Source organism: Dendrobium catenatum, unplaced genomic scaffold (genome assembly GCF_001605985.2).
Source record: "Dendrobium catenatum unplaced genomic scaffold, ASM160598v2 fragScaff_scaffold_133, whole genome shotgun sequence".
NCBI classification, from domain to species: domain Eukaryota; kingdom Viridiplantae; phylum Streptophyta; class Magnoliopsida; order Asparagales; family Orchidaceae; genus Dendrobium; species Dendrobium catenatum.
This window is the reverse complement of record NW_021318595.1, coordinates 90,773-114,788: the sequence shown is the minus strand read 5'-3', so window position 1 is coordinate 114,788 and position 24,016 is coordinate 90,773. Positions and strand designations below refer to the sequence as shown.

General features: G+C 34.7%; 1 protein-coding gene and 1 long non-coding RNA gene across 3 annotated transcripts; one reads left to right on the top strand and one right to left on the bottom strand.

Annotated features, from left to right (window-relative positions):
- Window positions 1–4,357: 4,357 nt before the first annotated feature.
- LOC110091913 lies at window positions 4,358–5,052 on the bottom strand. The gene is made up of 3 exons (XR_002302539.2): window positions 4,951–5,052; window positions 4,730–4,874; window positions 4,358–4,543 (listed from the first exon to the last, which is right to left on the bottom strand). It is a non-coding gene; the product is annotated as an uncharacterized LOC110091913 (long non-coding RNA).
- A 5,320-nt stretch (window positions 5,053–10,372) lies between these two features.
- Window positions 10,373–23,877, top strand: LOC110091914 (peroxisomal fatty acid beta-oxidation multifunctional protein). Of its 2 annotated transcripts, XM_020816219.2 has the most exons (18): window positions 10,373–10,557; window positions 11,020–11,091; window positions 11,854–11,916; window positions 11,995–12,051; window positions 12,136–12,203; window positions 12,278–12,359; window positions 12,472–12,527; window positions 12,864–13,166; window positions 13,642–13,728; window positions 14,395–14,569; window positions 15,016–15,137; window positions 15,450–15,613; window positions 18,138–18,392; window positions 18,801–18,922; window positions 19,009–19,130; window positions 19,303–19,451; window positions 22,361–22,499; window positions 23,591–23,877. In XM_020816219.2, the coding sequence occupies exons 1-18, from the start codon at window positions 10,464–10,466 to the stop codon at window positions 23,636–23,638; spliced, it is 2,178 nt and encodes a 725-aa protein (XP_020671878.2). In that variant the 5' UTR covers window positions 10,373–10,463; the 3' UTR covers window positions 23,639–23,877. The 2 variants fall into 2 exon arrangements, with proteins under 2 accessions (XP_020671878.2, XP_020671877.2); XM_020816218.2 differs by having other exon boundaries at window positions 11,995–12,203.
- Window positions 23,878–24,016: the final 139 nt, after the last annotated feature.

Genomic DNA, 24,016 nt, shown 5'->3' with positions numbered 1-24,016 from the left:
TGATTTTACTTGGTATTGCATGGTTTACATGCAATGTGATTATCAGAAAAACAAAATATCTAACTTAGAACTATGAATACTCCAACAATGACTCCCTTATTAATGAAAGAAGGTTGGTGGATTCTTTGATATTTTGGACAGATCAGTTTTTTTCTTTTTTATTGCTAAAGACATTATAGATAGATTTAACATAACCTGTTATCCAATTTACGTTTCATATCATAGATATAGCTACATTAAAAAATAGCTAATCTAGTATCCTGGATACGTACTTTATCTAGCTTGAATCTCGATGTATATTTAAATAAGAAACTTTTGAAATTAAATTTTGAGCCATTTGAACTCTGATTTTAGCGAACTTATGGTCAAATTGAATGTTATAATTAGATGAACCCATCAATACCAATAGTGATCTGATCTAACCCCAATGAGCCCAAATCAAGCACTTAAAGTGTAATTGAAACTTTGGGACATTTATTAGAGGACCAAACGTTTGACAATCTCTCATTCTTATAGTCAAATTGAGCATTTCAACAAGATGAATACATGTAGTCTGAAATCCTCTAATTTCATCATCATTAGGGAACTTAAATGTTGAAAGAATGATATAAAATCGAGGAAATTTATAAGAGTTCTATAAAAGAATGTTCTAAATTTTGCCTATATTTTTGGGGCATACCACTAAAAAAATTTAGAAATAGGTCCCCACTATCTACATAAAAGGGCTTGAACCCTTAGCTTGAGATTTAATTGAACTAGAAGGCTTGAAAAATCTTAGAGCGTCACTCAAGTAACACTCCAGTCCACCACCATCATGCCACTGCCATTTGCCCCTTATTATTAGCCATCACAATCTAAACGCCGTCGTACCACTTCCCAAACATTGCCATCAGATCACTGCCATTCGACCCCTATTGTTAGCCATCATAGTTTAACTACCATCATTCGAGAAATGCCATTGGACCATCGATTGACCGTCATCATCTGACCAGCCACCATTGCTTGATAATGGTCCTCCGTCCACCATTTTCCTATTACAATCCTCCGACCACCATCACATGATTATTATCCTATGACAACCTTTACTTGATTATGGTCCTATGACAATTGTCATCCAACTACAATCCTCCGACCATCTTTGCACAATTATGATCCTCCAGCCACCTTCGCCCGATTACAATCCTCCAACCACTGTTGCTCAATTGTAGTCTCTTGAACATCATCTCCTGACTATGATCCTCCAACTACCATTTACCTACTATGATCCTCTGACCCTTGTCTCTCAACTGCAAGCCTCCAACTACCATTGCTTGACTACAGTCTTCTGAACACCATCACATGTTTATTGTCATCCAACCATCATCATTCGATTATGGCTCTCTGACTACTATTGCTTAACTAAGGTCCTTCAATCCCAATCATTCGAATATGGTCCTCCGATCACCATCATCTAATTTTACTTCTCAACCATTGTTACTTTATTACGGTCCTACAACCACAGTCGCTTGACCATGGTCCTTTGATCATTATTGTTAGACTATAATCCTTGTCACCATCACCCGATTATGTTCATCTGACCAATATTTCTCATCACTGTCCTCCGATCATTATTACCCAACTACTCTCATTTGATCATCATTCGATTATGATCCTCCAACCACTGTTGTCTGATTATTATCCTTCGAGCACTATAGCTTGACTACATTCTAATGACCATAGTCGCTCGATAATGGTCTCTTAACCACCATCATTATATTATAGTCCTCCGACTACCTTTTCCCAACTGTAGTTCTCTAATCATTGTCGCCTAACAATAGTTCTCCAACCACCTTATGGGCTTTCGAAAATTCGCACCTCGGCCTCTTCGCTGCCCCTTTCTTTATTTCGGGTTGTCGAGGAGAGTTTTAACGAGTAAGTTCCAGAGATTTAACTCTCATTTTGCAAAGACTTTATGATTTGAGTTTAGGTTTCATATAGGGGAAAACTTATAGTTAATTCTATAGTGAGAGATAACTTTTGATTAAGGCTTGTCGTCAAACAGATATATAGTATCCGACATATGGTAGCAACGTGATTTGGGCATTCAAAATTTAACATTTAAAATTAGAAATTCACTTTCTTGCACTTAAAGTGGATGGTGGGGGAAATGACGATGAACCTGATCAAGATCCTATGGTTTAGTCGTCCCGGGTCATCATGGCCCCTAGTCTACTTAGTCAGAGGAGTTAGTTGACCTAACGTGACAGAAGGATCCTTGTTGACAGCCATGAGTTGCTTCGTCCAAAGGTATATTGTAGATTTAGAGTGGATGTTTGCTTAAGGAGATAAATTTGAAGCCACCTTAGCTAATAGAGGACTTTGTGCCCTATCGATGATATCTTATTAATTCATTACTCAATGATTTACCGTCATTGGGGAATATACATGATATGACCATGACCGTAATTTAATGGTGTCATTTGACATCAAAATCACTTGGTTAGAGGATCCTGATCATCACTATTTACCTATGGTGCCATTTGGCGGCGAGATCACCAATTAGAGGACATGTGTCACGTCCTTACTGACAAGAGATAATTTGAGAATGAATCCTAAGAATATTCTCGACCAGACATTCACTCTTTGTGAGCTAAAGTGATTTTCAGATTTATTTATCTCGGCAAACTATTATGGAGGGTTAATGAGTGTTTTGATTTTAATTTTTTGGTGTTTTTATTTCAATTTTAAATATTTTAGGTTTTGATAACTTTTGAGTTTTGAATTTTCTTATGAATTTGGGAGGCATTTAAAATATTTATAGTTCCTTCTGGTTGAGATTTTCTGTCAACACGGTCATCATCATGATACTGAATAATTTCATTTTTGTTGGTCGAACATTGTCGGCTCTGTCTACTTAATGACATAAGTGAAATAGAACATGCATCACAAAGTAACATTAAAAAAAAAATTATTTCTCTTGCAACCCTCTTTTATCCTGTGTTAGATATTTATATAATACTAAGATGTTAATATCTGTCAATGCCATTGGCACGCAACAAAGCAACATTAAAATAAAAAAAAAAAACATTGTGACCAAGTTTAGTCTTAGAGAAATGTTTCAAAATTGCTTGAATGTGCATGTACGCATTCTTCATTTGTATGTTTTTTTTCCCTTTATATATGTTTTTGGAATGAACTCCGCTTATGTACTTTCATTTCATTTCCAACAGAGCACGACAGCGTCCCCTCCAAACGCTTCAATATCACGCATGTAATGTTTCTGCTCACCTGCTTGCTTGCCCTTCAAGCCGCTTGTCCAATGCAACAGAAACACCATGATCATCATGTATAATTCACAGAGATGTGGTTTGAACTGTTAGGAATTATGGAAATTTTGTGTGAGTGAAGCTTATAAACTGTTTCTTTCAGTATTTTCTCTCAAATAAATTCTTAAGGTAGTGAGAAGCTTCTGGAGTGTTATCACACCTGCATTGCCACCATATTATGCTGTCACTCAAAAAGGCATTGTTGTGAAATGTTCCATCTAACCAAAAGATGGAATTAGCTTATTATTTACAATATTCAACCATAGTGGAAGTGTCACGATCCGACCCGAATATTCGAATTAACGAGATGGAAACAGACGGTTGAACGGTTAATACTTTTCTTTCAAATGCATAACCAATTAATAACTAACATCCAGCATAATATTGATGTAGAACCAGAATGTCATGCGGGATAATGCTATCGTATCCTTTGATTTCTAACCTCCACTTGCAATTTCTCTTTCGGAGACCCACAATATCTTTTAAAAGTATATATATTTTAATTATTAATTTCAAATATATGACACACCTTATTTCTTCCAAAATTTGAATATGATGTATGAGATTTAAATTAAGAAATTTGTTAAGCGTCATAAAATTGTTGTTTTCTTTAAAATTATTTATGCTATTATATATTTATTAATTTATTTGAAAGATAAATTTAAAAAAAAATTATAAGAAATATTATGAATTAGTTTAATTTAAAGTTCAAATTTTTATAATAATAATAATTTGAAGTGCATAAACTAACTTTTATATAAATATTTAATATATTAACTGAGAAATAAAATTAAAACGTTGAAAAGTATGATAAAATGTAATAATATTATATTAGTGTATTTAAATGATCATTAACCATAACAATAATTTTTTACATGAGAAGATACAAGTTATTGAATAATATAATTAGAAGTGAGATAACTTAATGTTTAACTTGAAATCTATAACATAAATTAATTTTTTGTAGATTTAAATATATTTTTTGGATATTTAAATAAAAAAATATGACAGTAATTGAATTTAGAATATAATACTATGTTGTTTAACATTTCCAACACTCCGAGAAACTCGACCTCGTCATCGATCTCAATGGGATCGTTAAAGCCGCTGCCTTTACAGGAGTTCCCGTCCGGGACGATGATGATTCCCTGATTAGGGCTGCGAACGTCCATGGAAGAGCCACGTCTTTGATTTCTTCTTCCCGAGCTCTTCTCCAATAGAGAGAAAAGGAAATTGAACTGAGAACAGAATTATTAAGTCAGAGAAATAAAATCGACGGAAGAACAGTCGAAGTTTGGATTTTTTTTTGCGTTGGGGAAAGACTCGACGGAAGAGATAACGAACAGACGGAGACCATAATCGTATCCCAAACTTTTCTCATCTTGAGAAACGAAATGGAAATAAATGAAAATATTTCTACTGACCTTTCAGCTTCCGACTTTCCGCAAGCCGAATGCGTGGAGTTGCCGGAAAAGTCTCGATCAGAGATTCAGAACAAGCGAGTATGATCAAAATCCAACTAATATCGGCAGTTGGACCGTTAAAGGAGCGAGATTTTAGGTTGTTAACCTAAATATGAAATTTGAATAAATCAAAAAATCATAAATTCGGACCATGAAGAGATTTAGAGAATTAAATTCAGAACCTGAAGCGATCGCCGAAGCACCGATTGAGCATGCGTAAGGGTACGGAGCTACCAATGCAGTGAAGAGTGAAGACTGCGAAGTGAGAAGGCAACTGAAAGCCAATATTTCTGGTTATTTTATATGGGTTTAAACCTGAACAATTATTACGTCCTCTGATCGGACGTAGAGATACGTTCGGCCGTCAATAACTTGTCGCCACGTGCTCTTACTCTAAACCGTGCGGCCCGACGACTTGACCCAGAGCGGAACCCGGGAATGCTTTGTTCGCGATTTTCTCAGTATTGCTCGGTATTTGCTCGGTATTTGCTAGGTATTGCTTTGCAAAAATGAGAAATACCGCTCTGGCCGAACGTAGAGTTGCGTACGTTCACCGGACCAAATAAAAGTTCCTTGCAGAAGACACGAAAATTTGTGACTTAATTACGTGCAATCGCCCAACATTTTGGTTGCACAAAAAATGCCAAATATTTTGATATTTTCTTCACATTTACACTACACCAAAATATTTCTCGACTTTGTTCCTGTTTAAAATTATTGTTAACCTCACTCCTAATAAAAAACTTTTATGTATGCTTCCATTTAAATGGGAAAATTAGGAGCAATTATGCCCAATTTTTATTAACTAATGAAAATATTTCAACATAGAAGAAAAACAAGAAAAAACAGAGAATCCTTATAAAAAGATTTTAAGAAAAATGCTTTAAAAAATAAAAAATACCAATGATCAAGGTTATAAAAACTAAGAAACCCAAAACTAAGGGACTCAAAAAGATCAATATATATCCTAGGCATCAAATAATATCACATAAGTGAGCCAAATCCCATGAATAGCTAAAAACGACCATCCAAACAAGCATTGATAGCCGAGCCAACCATCCAAGAGATAAGAACTATAATAGAAGCACCATGCCCTTGGTTGCTAGGAATGACCATCCAAATCTAAAAATTGGTTGTCGGGTCAACCTTCCAAGGGACAATCAAATGAGACCCATTCATCATTGTCCCTTCTCCCCAACAGCCAATAAATAAAATAACACAAACTCCAATACGAAGCAAACTAAAAAATAGGCCAACACAACACAAATCCAACAAACAATCCAAAAAAAAAAAAAATAGAAGAAAAATAGTCCATATGAGGACCCACTATAGCAAAAAAACACCAAATACCATCCTTCATTGAACTAAGTGCTTAATAATACGATAAGATTTCCATGATGAAATTTTAGCCAGGACAGCCTTCTTAATTAGCCTACCAACAGTTCTTGCATAGTTAATGTCTCCAGCAAATTTTATATTGTTTATTTCTTTCTATATGAAATATAAAGAGCAGCAGGTAATAAGAAAAAAAAAATTGCATCCTTCTCCAAAAGTTCATACATAAATAAAATCTAAAACTTGAAGAAGTGTTGGCCTAAGAAAAAAGAAATTTAATCCCAACAACAAATCAAAAATAATGAAGAATGAAAAATCACACTCAAAGAATGAGTGATTATGATTCTCCTCAGCTTTAGCACATAAAACACATGTGAATGGGACATTTAAATTCTTTTAGAAAGAATATCTACCTTTTTTAACCTTTTTAACAATGCCATCCAAGCATAGCACGAAAAATGCATAGCAAACTTCTTATGCAAGATAAAAGAGCACCATTCTACTTGTGTTAAATCATCATAAAAAAACAACATGAAAAATCTTAAAAGGTGGGAGAAGCACACCAACCCTAAGAGATACAATAAACAAATTGATTACAAATAAAAATATAAAAACTGACTGTGAAATAAAAGAAGTAACATAATCTAGCAAAATTTCAACAACCGGTTGTTATCAAATTATCAACTAAGGTAGACTGAAGAGAAGAGCAACAATTAGAATCCACGATCTCATGTAAAGCTCTGCACCCACACTAAGGGTCCCAATAGAGGAAATGGAGCTATTAGAATGAATAATGAAAGAGATATTTCTTTTAATATCCCAAGCAGTGGAACAAAATATATTTCTAAAAAGCAGAAGCGTTAGGTGAGGGAGGTTTCCAAAGAGAAATAAACTTGTGCTTAACCCAACCAGCTAATACATAATGATCATTTAAAATATGTCATATAAGAGAACAACTCAAATCATAATATAAAGAATTAAGATAAAAAATATCTAGAATCCAAAACTTTTTTGGCTGACAAACATCTAGCATTATCATCTCCATGAAATAGAAAATTAGAGCAAACCTTCCTAATAAATTTGCTACAATATTTAGGAAGAATAATACCCGTAATCTAATAAAATATAGTATTACAAATAGAGAACTTGAGAAATTATAGTCTACCTGTAACACCCCATGGTACCCTTAAACATTACTGTAGAGTGTAACAAATAAAACATAACATTTTTCATTTTATAACCATTTGAAACAATCCATCATTTGCATGTTTACGTATTAACATATCATAAACCTTTACTAGTACATCAACAGAAGTACTTCAAAATTTTAAGTAATCATAAATTATAATTATTGAGCCATAAAAATTCGAAACAAACATTCCATGGGAATACTAACATACCTTTAGTTTAGTTTTACAAACAGAAAAAAAAATTAATATCTAGGATTGAAATACTTGAACTAGTCAGCAACCACTTTTTCTTTCTCTTTTCCTGTAACATCAGCTAGTAATGAAAATATTGGTGAGCTATGAGACTCAGTAAGTAATGCAGTTGTAATTAGTATTAAATATGCCTATTAAAATTTAGAACATTAAAACATAAATAAAAATTTAAACTATTAGAAACTACAAAACATCTTATTTGACATTACCTTTAACTGTTATCTTAGATCCATACTGAATATCAAATTTTCTCATAAAAAGGTTTGGCTATTCTTTCATAAACAAATTCAATGGAGCCTAGGATAACCTGGCATTATCGCCATTAAATTCCATAGAGATCCCTTTTGCCTCCTTAGGGGTCACTTTTGCCCAACATGCTATGCAGGTATCATTTCTTTTGGGGTCCCTTTTGCCCCACTTACAAGGTAGTTACATATTTGGGAACCCTTTTGTCCCAACTATTCTTGTAAATCATTCATCATATATATAGCCAAACTTTATGTTAAATTGACACTCAATACACTTTTATAACATAACTCATACTTAAATTGTTGCTTTCATAAAGATCTTTATATGCTACTCATTTGTGTAATGAAACAGTCCATCATATGTTAACAATGGAGATTCTTTCCAAGATATTTCCAACTAGCAAAATCTTTAATGAAACATAAGAACTCTTATTTGAAAGTTTCATGATGCAAATACATAAGAGGTCTTTCATATATGGAAACCAGTTTAGGAACATCCTTTAGCCAGAGAATTACTTGTAATGCATATTTCTCGTGCATTCATTCAAATACCAATATACCATGTAAAATTAACAAGAATTACATTTAAAACTTTAATTTGCATTACTTACCTTCTTGACGGATTGCTTCTTCTAAACCTTCACTTCTTACTCTTCTTCTATTATAAGTCACTCCAAAGCCTCCTCTTTGCATAAGGCTATATAATCTATATCACCCTAAATTATGATTTGCATAAGAACTTCATTGAATTGAACTTGTATAAAAGATAGGGCAAATTAGGATTCTTACCTTTTTCTATTTTCTATGATTTAGTCATTCTTCAATTTGAACTTCTTAGTTTTCCTTTACTGTTTCAATCATTATTTTGCAAACTTACATCAACTCACCCTTCATCATATAGTTCTATATTAATCACATTCAAAATTTGATGACAATTTCCCACAAACCTTTTAATAGTTGTCTCAAAAATCCTAGTGCCGCCTTCTACCACAGAGCCGAACCGATCTACAGTTCCTGCCCGTTGTCTGCACTGTGCCGAAATGGTGAATGGTGAAATCTGCAATTTTCTGTTCTCTGTAAGGCGTGGAGTTGCTACTTGCTTTCACCACTTATAAGCCGTCGTTGAACTCCTCTTCAATTCATCAGAACTTGAATTTTCTTCTTACTTGACCGAGAAAATCCTCTTCACTGCCACTGTTTCTCACAGATATTCCTCTCCGCTTGCTACGCTCCTCCGCTAACTGCTTCTCTTCTACTACTAGCACCCACAAACAAGGCTTTTGTTTAAGAAATACTGAGTAACATACGAGTTTCCCGATATCCACTACTGTGCTAAGGCTTCAAACAATGCATCTCTTAGATTAGCCATCAGCCAACGCATGCTTTCATTAGTGGCTATTCAGGAATAATATAATTTATTATATTATTGCTATATTAGTGGATTGCTAAGGAAACTTTAATTCAACCGTAATCATAATATAATTTAATTTATGTTAAAGAAATATTTCTTTTACTATTATCTGTACCGAGTCCACAAAGAAAGAAAGCCAATTTTTCTTACAGAACTTCCACTATACTGCCTTCTCCTACGCCTTATAACTACAGGTCACTTTACCGAAACTTGAAACAGTGCCTATTGCACTATGCCGACTCCCTTTCTCTTCCACGTATGTGAAACAATAGGAATAGGATAAGAGCTTTTGTGAGGGCCCACTCACAATTGCATAACTGCTCTCTCTCTCTCTCTAAACCCAACTTAAGCATCTATTTAGGAATATAAGAATTATATTATAGTTCTTAAAATAGTTACTAATAATTACATAACAATATTCTAATTATTAAAAATTACAATTCCACTAAAATAAATTATATTTACCTGCTATAAAACTTGGATATTACACTACCAGCAAAACACACGATCTTAGCTTTTCACCCAACAAGTAAATTAGTTTTTCAATTTAACAATAGTTGAAAATTAGAAGAAGCAAGCCTTTTAGTAGAAATTGATAAAACCAAAATATTTCAGTGTTATGAGAAATTGATATATTAAAAATCTCATATATATTATCAGCCATATGAGCAGCTTTGAAAAAAAATTAGTCAAATTTTTATTATGATTAACAAAAAAATAAAAAAAATCTCCAACATCTTCTTGAACCCCTAAGAAAATTCTAAAATTACCAAATCACATGTCGCCACGTGATACACTTCGAAGTTTTCTAACGTTTCGCACGATAGTATGAAGCAAATACTATCAACGACGTAAACGTCCAAGTCGTCGGTCATCATAAATTCTCCTCACTTTCCACTAAACTACACCATCTCCGCGGAGCAACTTAACGCGCCTACTTCCTCCCCAATCCGACCGTCCGTTTGGTGTTTGTTGTAAATTTTAACGGCGATCGCCTCTTCCGGGCCCACCGGGTATCTTCGCTCCAGTTTACCGCGGCTCTCGCTATTCGACGCCCAATGCCGCGGCAATGGTCGCAACTGCTTTCACACGCGCCGGTGGGGCAGGCGTGCATTTCCTAAAAAGCTGGGTGTGTTTAACGGCCCGGGGGTATTTATACACCTCCGCTTCTGGTGGTCCTGGTTGTGCCGAACTAGTTCGATTCGAGAGTTAGGCCAGCAGAGGAAGAAGGAAGCCCGATTTCTCTCTCGATTGGAGTAATGTCGAGGGCTGGAGTGGCGATGGAGGTCGGAAGCGATGGAGTGGCGGTGATTACAATGTGGAATCCTCCTGTCAATGCGCTGGCTCCATCGAGTAACTTATCCGATGTTTTCTGTGCTGCTCATTTAACTTCCGTTTTGTTAGGTTTTTGGAAGCATTGCTGTATTTGAACTGGATTTAGCTTATTTTTATTTGGTTGAAGCATTATAATGTTATCTAAATGTTTTTGTTGTTATAGAAAATGTTATTCTGTATTAGTTGCAACGTTTTCTTTTTAATTTTGTGTGATTATTGTTTAGGGAATTTAATATTGTTTTGAATGGTCGGTGACGGTTATGATTTCTTTTTCTTTTGATAATTAGATTCCTGATATTTAGATGCTCTTTGATTAACTTGTCATGTTGATATAGATTTAATAAGGTGTCATTGAAACGAAGTACAAATGTCTGTTAATAGTAGAATATTATATGACAGGTCTAGAATTCTTGTCAAGTACTTAAGCTTAGCTCTGCTGGATTAGCTTTATCATTGGGTTTTATCCTGCTTGTCTTGCAGTTTTTGCTGGATTGAAGGAAAAGTACGTGGAGGCAATGAAGAGGAATGATGTCAATGCTATCGTCTTAACTGGTTAGCTTTCTTCATGGGATCTTTACATGTTTGTAAAAGAATTTATCATGTTGTTTTGTTTACTCGGATTGGGCTGGGTGAAGATAAGAAGTACTTGAACCTATTTACTTTGTGAATGAGGCATTGAAAAAAAGCAAAATTTGAATTTTTCTGCCTCTTCTCTTCCTAAGTTTAGCGCTTCATGTCTGTATTATTTTATTCTTATTTCACTAAAAGGGTTGCATCCATTGGACCTTTTTAAGTGCCTCTCTTATCTGTTTTGAGGAGATAATTATGTGTATAGTGAAGAGAGATAAAATAAGAGGGTGAGAATAGAGATCTTCATAACTTCTCCCAATTTTCATATTAAATTTCTTGGTGTGGTGTGGCTATGTAGTTTTTTTCTGGTTTCAAAATTTTCCATATTAAATCTTGGGGTACTTTTCTGCTGCTTTTTTTTTTTTTCTTGTTTGTTTTAGGTTGTGTGATTTTACTTTCGAACAGCGATTCAGGCATCATATCAACTAGGAAACCATGATGAATGCAACATTTTTTGCAGGTGCCACAAGGTGGTGCACAATAGCTGCAGAATGATAAATTATTTTCTTGTTCCTTGCATAAACTGCAGAAAATTTTCAATCAGGCTTTGGCATAGACACTTACTATTTAGGATGATTCACTTGTTAATATTCCTATTTTCATAGTTTTTCAATAATAAGGATATTCAGCTTGCTATGTTTTTGAGGAATTTGAAATTTTTTTATTATAATTGTTTATGAGTAGGTGATGGTGGAAAGTTTTCCGGTGGTTTTGACATCAATGTTTTTGCTGAAGTTCACAAGACTGGTGAGTTATGCTTTCCCTAAGCATTCAGTCCTGTAAATTTTTATAGTCTTCATATATATATATTTTTTGTTTCGGCAGGGGATGTGTCTATTTTGCCGGATGACTCGATCAATTTGCTTGCAAGCACTATTGAAGGTCCTAACTCAACTATAACTTTGTATTATAATATTTCCATCAAATTCTGCAATCATTTAAACTTTCGTGTGTTATTGTCTTCAGATGCCAACAAGCCTTCTGTTGCAGCCATTCATGGACTTGCTTTAGGAGGTGGTTTGGAGTTGGCAATGGTTTGATTCTTAGCCTTTTTTGTTCTAGCTCATTTTTCATGTCCTGTTTTGCTTATGGTGCTCCTTTTGCTTAGTGTTGTCATGCTCGAATATCCACTCCAGATGCTCAGCTTGGATTGCCTGAGTTGACTCTTGGTGTTATTCCGGGCTTTGGAGGTACTTCAGATGTTTTTTTTTTTAATCACAAATCGAGCTTCAGTAACTTTAATGCTATCTGATCCTATATCTTCCAAACATTCTTTCTTCTAATATCTGATTTTTCTATAAGGCACCCAGCGTCTTCCTAGGCTTGTGGGTCTGCCAAAGGCGGTAGAAATGATGTTGGTGAGTGAATATACTTTGGTATTTAAAGTTTAGTTGCTAGTGTTTATTCTGCACGAGTCTGTTTTACCTTGAGAAAATAAAACAAAGATGCAAAAAATTGTCGGGGAATTGTTATAGCATGAAAATGCTGTGATGGTTTAATTTTTTAGTTAAAATAACACAATCAATTTTTTTTTTCTTTTTTCATTTAGAACATAAAATGCTTGGAGACTATGGTTCACCCCTTGGATATCATTTGAAGAAAGAATACTCTTTTCTCTAAAAATAAGTGCGGCACTTCCTATTTGTTTGGCAGTTTGTGTAATAACATAGTGATATTTATACGATATAATGCAGTTATCCAAGTCAATAAGAGCTAAAGAAGGGACGGAGTATGGCCTTGTTGATGCTACTACGTCTCCTGAGAATTTGTTGATTGTTTCAAGACAATGGGCATTAGAAATTGCTGAAAGGAGTAAACCTTGGATTAGCTCACTTAAGCGGACTGATAAACTTACTTCTCTTTCTGAAGCACGTAAGATACTGCATTCTTCTGGAAAACATGCAAAGAAGATCTCTCCGAACATGCCGCAGAATCAAGTGTGCCTTGATGCAATTGAGGAAGGCATAGTTTTTGGGGGATATGCGGGTCTTATGAAAGTAAGCGCTTTTACTTTTACATCAACAGTACTTTGCACGTCATTGGGAGTTCGTGTTTTTGTGAGACCTGTATTAAGTTACATTATTCCACATCATAAGGTACTATGATTAAAGTGGGGTTACTTCAGCTGAAAGAATTAAGCAGTAGAATAACTAATTTTGGACAGTTTTTTCTATTAGGATCCCAAATTTTTTCTGGCATTCCATAATATATCTAAGGTCTGTAAGTTAACAATCCTATGTTTAGTTGATAGCATATTAGACTCGCACCACATCCACTTTCTGCCTGTGCCCGATCTAGCAGTAAAATGGCTTGTTGCAAGTGGATGGATTGAAAATCCTCCTGAGGTTCGCGCATGTGTGGCAGCAATCACATTTTGCGCAAACAAGTTTTCCATGTTCTGGTTGCTATATATTGATTTCACTTGTTTCTCACAACCTTCCAGATGTACTAATTTAGACTTACTTCCTTTAGGAGGCAAGACTTTTTAAGGAGATAATTCTGACAACAACTGCAAGAAGTCTTGTCCATGCCTTTTTTGCTGAACGTGCAACTTCCAAGGTAAATATTTTTGGCCTATTTATTGTGAAATTAGGATTACTTTTATTTGTTACAAAAGCCTATGTTATTTATATACCTTGGAGTAAACTTAAATTTATAAAAGCTGCTAAACCAACTTCTTTGCTCTATGTAGTGATATGTTCTAAGATTTTCTTACGATTTCCATTGAATCTTGTTCCAGATTCTTACAAGTGTTCTAGGCAATGAATGCATCCCTAAAGTTTTCCTTGACAAAAGATGAAATTCATCAAATCTATATGCATAGTATGATGTTAATCACTATGTTGCTATTGACTCTCATTCGACAGTCATCATAAGCATCCATAATTATAACAACAACAATATCAAGTCTTTATCCCACTAGATAGGGTCGAGTACATGAATCCTTTTTTCTCCATTATGTCCTATATAGAATCAAATTCTCATTTAAATCTATAGAAAAAAATATCATTTTTAATGCTTCCTAATCAATTTTTTTTTAGGTCTACTTCTACCTTTCTTAATATTCCTCTGATTTAATATATCTACTCTCCTAATGGAGTTATTGGAAGTTCTATATAGAAAAAGATAAAGATAAAGATTATGTAGTCATCTGTTTGGCCTTCAACTTTGATGTTTTGCTTATTGGTTTTCCCGCTCTTTCTCTATCTGTGTTATTCTCGTCAGGTACCTAATGTTAGTGATGTTGGCCTCAAGTCAAGTCATATAAGAAAAGTTGCAGTTATTGGTGGTGGTTTAATGGGTTCTGGTATAGCTACTGCTCTTATTCTGAATGGTTTGCTTGTCATTCTCAAAGAAATTGATTCTACTTTACTTCAGCGAGGAATTAAAACAATTACAGGTATCAATTAACAAATTGGTTTTTCTCTGCCTGTTTTTCTGTTTAAATTATTAGTTTCATATATTTGCCTAAGTCAATGTACTCTACATCATAAAAGATTAAAATTCCTCCAGAAAAGAACATGTTTTAATCCTCCGATACATTTCTAGATATTGATATTTTATATTCCTCCAGTCGCATTAGTCAATTACCATGAAGGATCAAGCATAGAAAATGGTAGGTTAAAGGTAAATTGATATTTAAGTTATTAAAAAAAGACTTGTACAGTAAAATTAGTACGGCATGCAACACTAAACAGAAGATAAATGGAAAATGAGGAATCATAAAGCCAACTTAATTAGTTGGGATAGTGCTATCGATGATTTCAGCCATCGATAGCATTTTTTGTTAACATACTTTGCATTTTTTATTACAGTTTCTTCACAACTTCATGATTTTTGTTTCAGCAAACCTTGAAGGACTGATGAAGAAAGGATCATTAACATTGGATAAAAAGAACGAGGCCCTGACACTTCTCAAGGGTGTTCTAGATTACTCTGAATTTAAGGAGGTCGATATGGTTATAGAGGTAGAATTTTTAGCTCTTTTACAAGTGAGAATCTAAAATATAAGAAGTAGCATTCCGTCTTTATGTGAAAAGCGTAGATGATTATATGCTGAGTAAACCTTAATTGGAAAAGAAAAAAAAAATTGTGTTATGAAGTTTTATACAATGATGATAATATTCAGATTCTCCAATTACTTGTCCATGCTTATCTCAGCCCATGCATTTTTTATTTCTGACTGTTTGGTTGCTTGCTTGAAAATTTTCTCTGAGATTCTTTTTTCTTAGTGTAATTTGTTCATTAAGGTTTTCCTCAAAGATTTACTCTATTTTTAGGCTGTTATTGAAAAGGTGCCACTCAAACAGTCCATATTCAATGAAATCGAGAATATTTGCCCACGACATTGTATTCTGGCAACTAACACATCAACCATTGATTTGAATATTGTTGGTGAGAGGACAAAGTCTCAAGACCGTATTGTTGGAGCCCATTTCTTCAGGTCAGTTTTCTTCCATAGATGATGTGCAAATCATATTTTCATGATCAATAAATATGATAATGAAAAAATAACGTTTAAATGAGATGAGGAATGTGCTAGAAAAAGATGCATTGTTGCGATGGACTAGAAAAAGAAGAATTATTATAATGTGCCTTGTGACGAGAAACAAGACATAGATGACAATATATCATTTGTTAAAAGTAGGTTAGTGTCATTATTGAGGAAGTAAACTATGCAGCGAACACAAACAAGAAAAAAAATGCAGCGGAAAGAAAGAATACTAGAATTTAATGTGGAAAAACACCCGAACTAGAAAAAAACTACAGTGCCACATCACACCATGAATTTCATAATGAAAATTGAGAGATATTTGTACAAATATTTTTCTCTCGCACTCTACTTGTCTCTCTTAACTCTTGCACTGTTCTCATACAAAAACTAACAAAGAGCAACATAGTTAAACCACAAAAGGACACAACCCTGTATGAAAAATAATAAAAAACTGTCCAGCCTGACAGTGCCGCAGCGCCTTCCAGGGTTTGGAGCACTGCAGTGCTCCACTCTCCTTTTGTCTCTAAACAAACTATAAAGGTCCTCATTGTCCAGGTATACAGTGCCGCAGCATTGTACGTTGCAAAATACACAAACCCAAATAGGAGAGGACCCCCTGCGCCCCCCAACAAGCTCAAGCAATGAAATTGAGGTCTGAGACAACAATACAACTTGATTGATCAACATAATCAGATTTCGCACAAAACTAACAATCACAACAACAAATCTTTATTTAATGTTCAACATAGACATGATTCAAGACAAATTGCAAGCTGATAGAAAGTAATAATTTTAAAAATTAAGCTTTGACAAAAGTTTGACCAATACTGCATAAGATCTATTATTTGTTGGATAGCAAATGAATATTCAGTTTGAAAGACCAAAAAAAAAACTTTGAAATCATTCTGCATGTTTAAATTGATCCTTATAGGAGTTAATGTGATATATATCACCTATGCCATTCAATAGAACAGGCAAAAATCAATACTGTCTATCAGAAAAGAAATATTAAAGATGGGAGCATTTCTTGAACATGAGTCATATCCAAAAGTTCGTAGCACTAATATCATGTTGTTGAATGGAAGTATTCTTTAACGATGTTTTAGATCAACGGCTCAGCCAAGTCAGTAGAAGCACAAGATGGGGAGTTAGCTTTTACTATAAGGGAATAAGAAGAAAGAGCAAGGCTAAAATGGTTGCAATTTGGTTTGAAGGATCCAGTCAAACTGAAAACAAACGCTAAATACAGCTCTACATAGAATTGAATGGTCAAGGAGTCATCAAAACTGATAATGGGACTTGGACAAGCAACCTTGAGCTATTTTTGACCTCATCATTCTTTCCTTTACACACCAAATGTCACGACCCGGCCCGGATACTCGATCTAACGAGGTGGGTACGAAAAGTCGGACGATAAAATTCATTAAACATAATACTACATCATTCATGATAAAGAGCCACTAAAACACAAAATATATTTTACCTGTTATCATTTGCTCCTCGTCTTCTGTAAACATGTTCTTCTCTTTCAGCCATTATTTCTTTAGGAACTTACCTGAAACAAACCGGTTGTCACACCAAAACAGGCTATCAATCGAGCAAAGGCTAAACTCTTATGTCAAAAAGGACTGCATGAAAGATAGTCAATTAGTAGGCAGCCTGTCATCTGGCCTGGTCAACTTGGAATCCATATAACACAAAAACAAGTTTAGGCAAATAAATTCAATCTGTAGTTAAACTTATTTGACCCTATTAGCATTAATCTTTGGATTTATGAGCTCAAAAGCACTTCATTCATGCCTAACTTGATGGAAAACATTCAAAAAATATCTGATATCAATTGTTTCAAATGTAATATGGATAATATCTCTTGTTGTAAATTAAATATTCCCCGGAAAATCACAAAAACTCATAGACAGATTGTTTAGCTTCTTAAAAATTTGCATAATGTGAGGCTTAAATTTTGGTGCGATTATACCATTGAAACAAACTTGTATTTCATTTATTTTTAAATGTGATATGTATGTCATTTGACAACAATATTCGAATAATGATCCTAAAACTTTTTTGGCCGACTTTCCAAGAAACTGAAATTTAAACATAGGAATTATGGAAGTTCAACTTAGAGTAGCAGTATGCCACTTACTCTGCAATTGTTTTTATGAGGACTTACAAAGCATTTTTGGAGAATTAAAGCATTTATTTTAATGCCGGAAAGATAAACAACCAGTTATTATTATAGATAGATAATTATTTATTGCCTTCTTCATAAAGCTAGAAAAGTATTTCTGAAAGACTATTTTCCCATTTCTATGTTAATTACAGTACAGTATTTAATCTTCAAATGTTATCATTGTTGAAGCTGCTCCAAATAACTAATGCACAGACTAACCATCAACCCACCGTCTTAACCAAATTCTTGTATGTTATCTCTACATGTGGACTTGCTATTCTGAAAATATGAATTTTGCAGCCCTGCTCATGTCATGCCTTTGCTAGAAATTGTCCGCACAGAAAAGACATCTCCACAAGTAATTTTGGATCTGATGACTGTCGGGAAGATCATAAAGAAAGTCCCTGTTGTTGTAGGGAATTGCACAGGCTTTGCTGTGAATCGGACATTCTTTCCATACAACCAAGCAGCTCAGATGCTGTTGCATCTTGGAGTTGATCTATACAGGATTGATAGAGTGATAAGAAACTTTGGGATGCCAATGGGTCCTTTTCAGTAAGTTGCCCAATATTCTTGAGAATTTTCCCATGTTTTTTCTAGATTTACCCCTGATGAAAAGATAATTTTTTTGTTAACTATTTGTGACAGTAAATGTATATTATCTTCAATACTTGCTCATTTGAAATTTACAATAGTTTTGGTACAATTTTGTGGTAACACTAGAAGAAATGACGGTGAGTTCTAACATGCCTGTATCTTACATGCATTTATGACTTCAAGAAAATAAATTGAAAATAAATTAGTAGATAGCAACTGGAATTTATTACACTGCATAGTTTGTGTAAACAATTTATTGAGGCAAACAGCTAGAAATTTACTTTTAAGCTTTTGGTAAAATTTTCATTTGGAACTGATTTATATGATATTATCTTTGTTGTTAATTGTGCTTTGGTGTGCTTGTAGACTTCAAGATGTGGCTGGATATGGTGTGGCTTTGGCAGTTAAGCCAATATTTGCTTCTTCCTTCAAAGGGCGTACATTTGAGACAGATCTTCTTGAGTTGATGATACAAAGTGGTCGAAATGGTAAAGTGAACCAATTTAGTTTGCTGTTGCAGTAGTTTTTGTATGAATGTGCTATTTGTGAACCTTGGATTGTTCTTATTTGATAGGGAAAGCAAATGGAAAGGGTTACTACTTGTATCAATCAGGAAGCAAACCAAAACCTGACCCCTCCATACAAACTGTCATTGATGAATCTAGAAAGCGTACTCTCATCACATCTGGTGTAAAGGTTGCCTTTTATCTTAGCTCCCTAGCAAAGATTCAGCTTAGAAAAGAAAGAAAGAGATTATATAAAAATTGAGAAACTAATTGCCTTTTATGACTATACTAGTTGTATACTGTCGTAATGCTTTTAATCTATGCAGCAAATCCCTAACACGTTTAAATAATGCTTCTTTTAGCCTGTAAGTGTTTCAGACCAAGAAATTGTGGAGATGATATTCTTTCCAGTTGTAAATGAGGCATGCAGGGTAATGGATGAAGGAGTTGTAGTTCGAGCATCTGATATTGATGTTGCTTCTATACTTGGAATGGGTTTTCCCAAATATAGGTGAGTGAACTTAAAATGAACTTAATTAATTTCCCTTGTTTATATAGTGTTTCTATATTATCATTTGAGCTTCATATGAGGATCACTTGAAATGCAAAACCATTAGAATTGCTCGCAGATAGCTGGTAGAATATGTTCATATGTTATTAATGCTACCTCTACATATGTTCATACGTCTGCTGCACTGCATACATATAACTTCCTTATAAATACATCTTATAAAATACATGCAAAATCATACACCCATATGGGCCCTGAAGAACGTGATGTGTACACACATGATGTCTGAGGATGCTATGAAGGTCAAGGAATGAACTTAAGTTCAAGCCCGATCCTTCTATGTGAATAGATACGAGTTGACACGACGCAAGCCATTAAACAAATATACTACCGCGGTGTTGACTGGGATTAGGGGTGCAAATGAGTCGAGTCGAGCTCAACTATCAAATAACGAGCTTGATCTTGAGCTCGAACTCAAGTCGAGCTCAAAAATCGAGCTCGAGCTCGACTCGTTCCACCGTAAACAAGTTCGAGCCGCTCGTCGAGTCTCCGGCGCGGCCCTCAAAAAATTTATTCGAGGTCTTTTTGGTTTGCAGTTAGCAGGAGAGAGAGAGAGAGAGAGAGAGAGAGAGAGAGAGAGAGAGTATTGAGTAGATTTTTTGGGTTTGCTATTAGTAGAGAGAGAGAGAGAGGTAGCCCATTAAAATTTGAAATACACGCGTGGGCATGCGGGAATTTAAAATACACGAGAGCGGCTAGGATTATCGTTATTATTTTTAAATATTTAAATTTAATAGTTTCAAGCCGACTTGTGAGCCGAGCCTTGTTAAGCTCGAACTCGAGCTCGTTTGATAAACGAGCTCGAGCTCATGGCTCGATAAGCTCGGCTTGCAAGCTCGTTATCGAGTCGAACTCGAGCCGGTTTAAGAGCCAACTCGGCTCACTTACACCCCTAACCGGGATAATTATTTTATATGTTCATATTAGGCCTTCAAGGTCTACTATAAGAAAGCCTTATTAATAAACTCATGAAACCGACGATGGACCCAATCCTCCGTCGACAAGTAGATATAGTCGATAAGACTCTATTAATAAAGCAAGATTACCCAAAACTCTGATGATAGCCATGTTGACAGAAAATCTCAATCGAATGAGATCTCAAATATTAAAAAAAAATGCCTCACAAATTCCTACAAAAATTCAAAACTTAAAATATTTAAATTTAAAATAAAACACAAAAATACTTAAAAAGCAAAATTTTCATCCACCCTCCGAAATAGTTTACCGAGATGGACAAATCTAAAAAATACTTCAGCTCACAAAGAGCAAATGACTAGTTGAGAATATCACTAGAATCCATTCTCAATTCGTCTCTTGTTAGTAAGGATGTGGCACGTGTCCTCAAATCGATGATTTCGCCGCCTAATGGAACCATAGGTAAACGATTATGACTGGAACCCTCTAACCGGGTGATTTTGCCGCCAAATAATACCATTAAATCACGAACATGGTAAAAGCCCATATGTTTTCCAACGGCATTAAATCATTGAGTAATGAATCAATAAGATATAATTGATAGGGCACAAAGCCCTCTGTTAGCTAAGGTGAATTCAAATATGTTCTCTTAGATAAATATTCACCCCAGGTCTACAAGGTACTCTTGGATGAAGCAACCCCTAACTGCCGACAAGGATCCTTCTGTCAGGTTAGGTCGACTACTTTGATTAAGTAGACCAGGGACCATGATGACCCAGGATGTCGGAACTATGAGATTTTGATCGGGTCTATCATCATTCCCCACACCATCCACTTTAAGTTCAAGGTGATAAATTTTCAAATTTGAATATTAGATTTTCAAATACCTAAAACAAGCTGACACTATACACCAGATACTATGTATTTGTTTGACAATTAGCCTTTAATCGAAAGTTCTCTCTCGTTACCGGAAGGGGTAATTAACTATAGAGGCTTATGCCTATAGGAAACTTGAACTTATATCATAAATTCCTCGCAAAATGAGAGCGAAATCTGTGAGTAATGTCTTATTCAATAACCAATTTACCTTTTGAAAATTTGCCTCGGAACTTAATCTTCAAAACTCTCCTCAACGACCCGAAAGAAAAAAAGGAGCTGTGGAGAGGCTGGGGCATGAATTTTCGGAGCCCACAATCATTATATAGACATTTAAAATTGAGATTTCGTGTTTATTCGCAATGAATTTTCTTAAAAGAAGATTTTGGAGGTCTAATGTGAATGTATAAATCAAATATTTATGAGTATTTCATGATCCTATTCTCGCTTGTTAAATCGAGTCTAGTTAACTTTGATATTTTTTTTTAGATGAAGGATTGGACTTGGGATTTTAATTTATACTATCGTGCAAAATTATGTTATTTAATCTTGTCATTTATGTTTGTTTACTAATAGAGGATCGAGTTCAATATCGGCTTTGCGGTTATCCGAAAGATTGTATTTTATAATGAATTTTCTTTGTAAAAGATTTTGAAGATCTAATGTGAACTTAAAAAATTTAATATTTTCATGAGATTCTTGAATGCACATTCATTCATCAGGTTCATGCCTTGTCAACTCAAGTCCTTTTAAGAAGAAGGATCAGTCTCGGAATTTTAGATTTGTTTTTACATGTTAACCTACTCAACATTCTTAGATGATGATTTAAGAGTGTAACGTATTTGTTGGAGCACATGCGAGTAATTCAAGTTTCATTTTAATTTAGTTTTTGTTCTAAAAAATTGATTTAAGAAGCAGTAAAAAAGCCGTCCCAAACGAAGCCTTAATCTAGGCCTTGGCGTATTTCAATCCCAATCTATTTTAGTATTCAGATTTTTCGTATCCTCATTACATGTTCGCATTGGCAACTCATCTGATATTATTCGCTTTGTTTGAAGGGGTGGTCTGGTGTTCTGGGCTGATACAATTGGATCTAGCTATATTTACTCAAAGCTCAAAAAGTTGGAGGATGCGTATGGCAGATTCTTTACTCCTTCCAAGTACTTGGAAGATAGAGCTGCAAATGGCCTACCACTGGTACTTTGTTTTTCTTCTTTGCTTCATTATTATACTTATTTCATGATTGTTTCTTCTCTGAATTAGTTATAATGGGAGGAATATTTATGAATTAGCAGTGGAACCTGATATAATTCATGATATGATAAGTAGAATAAAGGTTATTAGTCAATATCGTGTTGCATTGCGTCCTTGAAAGTGTGAATTATGCATTCATTGATATAAAAAGAAAATGACAACTAGGAGTACAGACTGGTATAGGATTCGACTAAGTCTTCCCAACACCCAAAAAAAAAAAAAAAGAGGGAAGAACATTCACTATGAGTAACAGCCCATACACAGCTAAAGAGACAGGAACTGGCAGAAAGAAGAAAAAGGACCCCTCAAGTGGAATGGTGGGCTCCTTTACGAGTTTGTAGAGCGTACTAAGAAGAGAGCTAGGAGTTCGATCCAGAGGGTGGGGACGCCAAGAATGGTTTTGAAACAACCACAAGAGCTGGACTAATTATTTTGTGCGGACATCGACGAAGAGAACCGTCTGGATTTGTTGCGCTTTTATTGCCATTTTGCTGCACTTTTGCAAAAGGGCAGCAAATATTTAATATTTACTAAATTAGCAAATATTTAATATTTACTAAATTATTAAATATTTATTATGCTTTTGCAAAAGGACAGCAAAAGTGCAATAAAAATATATTCATAATTGAATATTTGTAGTCATTTTACTGTCCTTCTGCAAAAACGCTGCAAATTCAGACGGTTCTCTCCATCCAGTGTCCGCACAGAATAATTTCTCCAAGAGCTGATTAGTGTCCCATTGCTATTACAAGTCACTTTGCTTTTACACTCTGCATTTAAAGGTGTGGTAGAAACTTTCTTGTCACTATAGCTTCTCATATCAATAGATTCTCATGATCAGTTTTTACAGAAATGGATCCAAGCGAGCATTTTTTTTTTTTAATTTCTGGTGATTATGAACTAACAGTTTAACATTGGAACTATTTTAGCTACGTGCTTTTGTTTACTAGTAGTTGCATTAAAAAAACTTGTTCCCCCTGTCACAGCGTGCCTCTATATTATTTACTCTGAACTGCTATTCTCTCTTTAAACAGAGCTCGGCAAATTCATCTCTCTCGCAAGCATTGCAAGCAAGACTTTAGTGCGTTAATACCATTCCATTGGAACATTTAAGAGGCTAAGCCTATGTTAGTTCAAGGTCATGCTTGGAGAGTTTGTGATGATCTGGTATCCGAACATTGGAAAGAATAATTCTTGTAAGTTCTAACTTGTCATTTGATGTAATTCATTATTGAGAAAAACATTGAAATAAGCTGCCATTCTGATTTTCAAACGGCAGTTTTCTGTAAATGACTTGTCTGTACTGCTTATCGATTCCTTATATGGTGACTGGTAAGATCTTAACGTCATACATTGTGTGATGGGAGCATTACCATACGAGCATTCACTGGAAATAGCAATCAAAAGCTGCCCCAAACAAAACCTTAGAAAGCATCGACAGGAAAACTTAGCAAAATGCT

Bases quoted from the DNA above. Each gene is read 5' to 3' on its own strand.
- LOC110091914 (XM_020816218.2), top strand. From the start codon at position 10,464: ATGTCGAGGGCTGGAGTGGCGATGGAGGTCGGAAGCGATGGAGTGGCG. The intron at 18,393-18,800 runs GTAAGTTGCCCA...GTGTGCTTGTAG, and splicing joins ATGCCAATGGGTCCTTTTCA to ACTTCAAGATGTGGCTGGAT. The intron at 22,500-23,590 runs GTACTTTGTTTT...CTCTTTAAACAG, and splicing joins CTGCAAATGGCCTACCACTG to AGCTCGGCAAATTCATCTCT.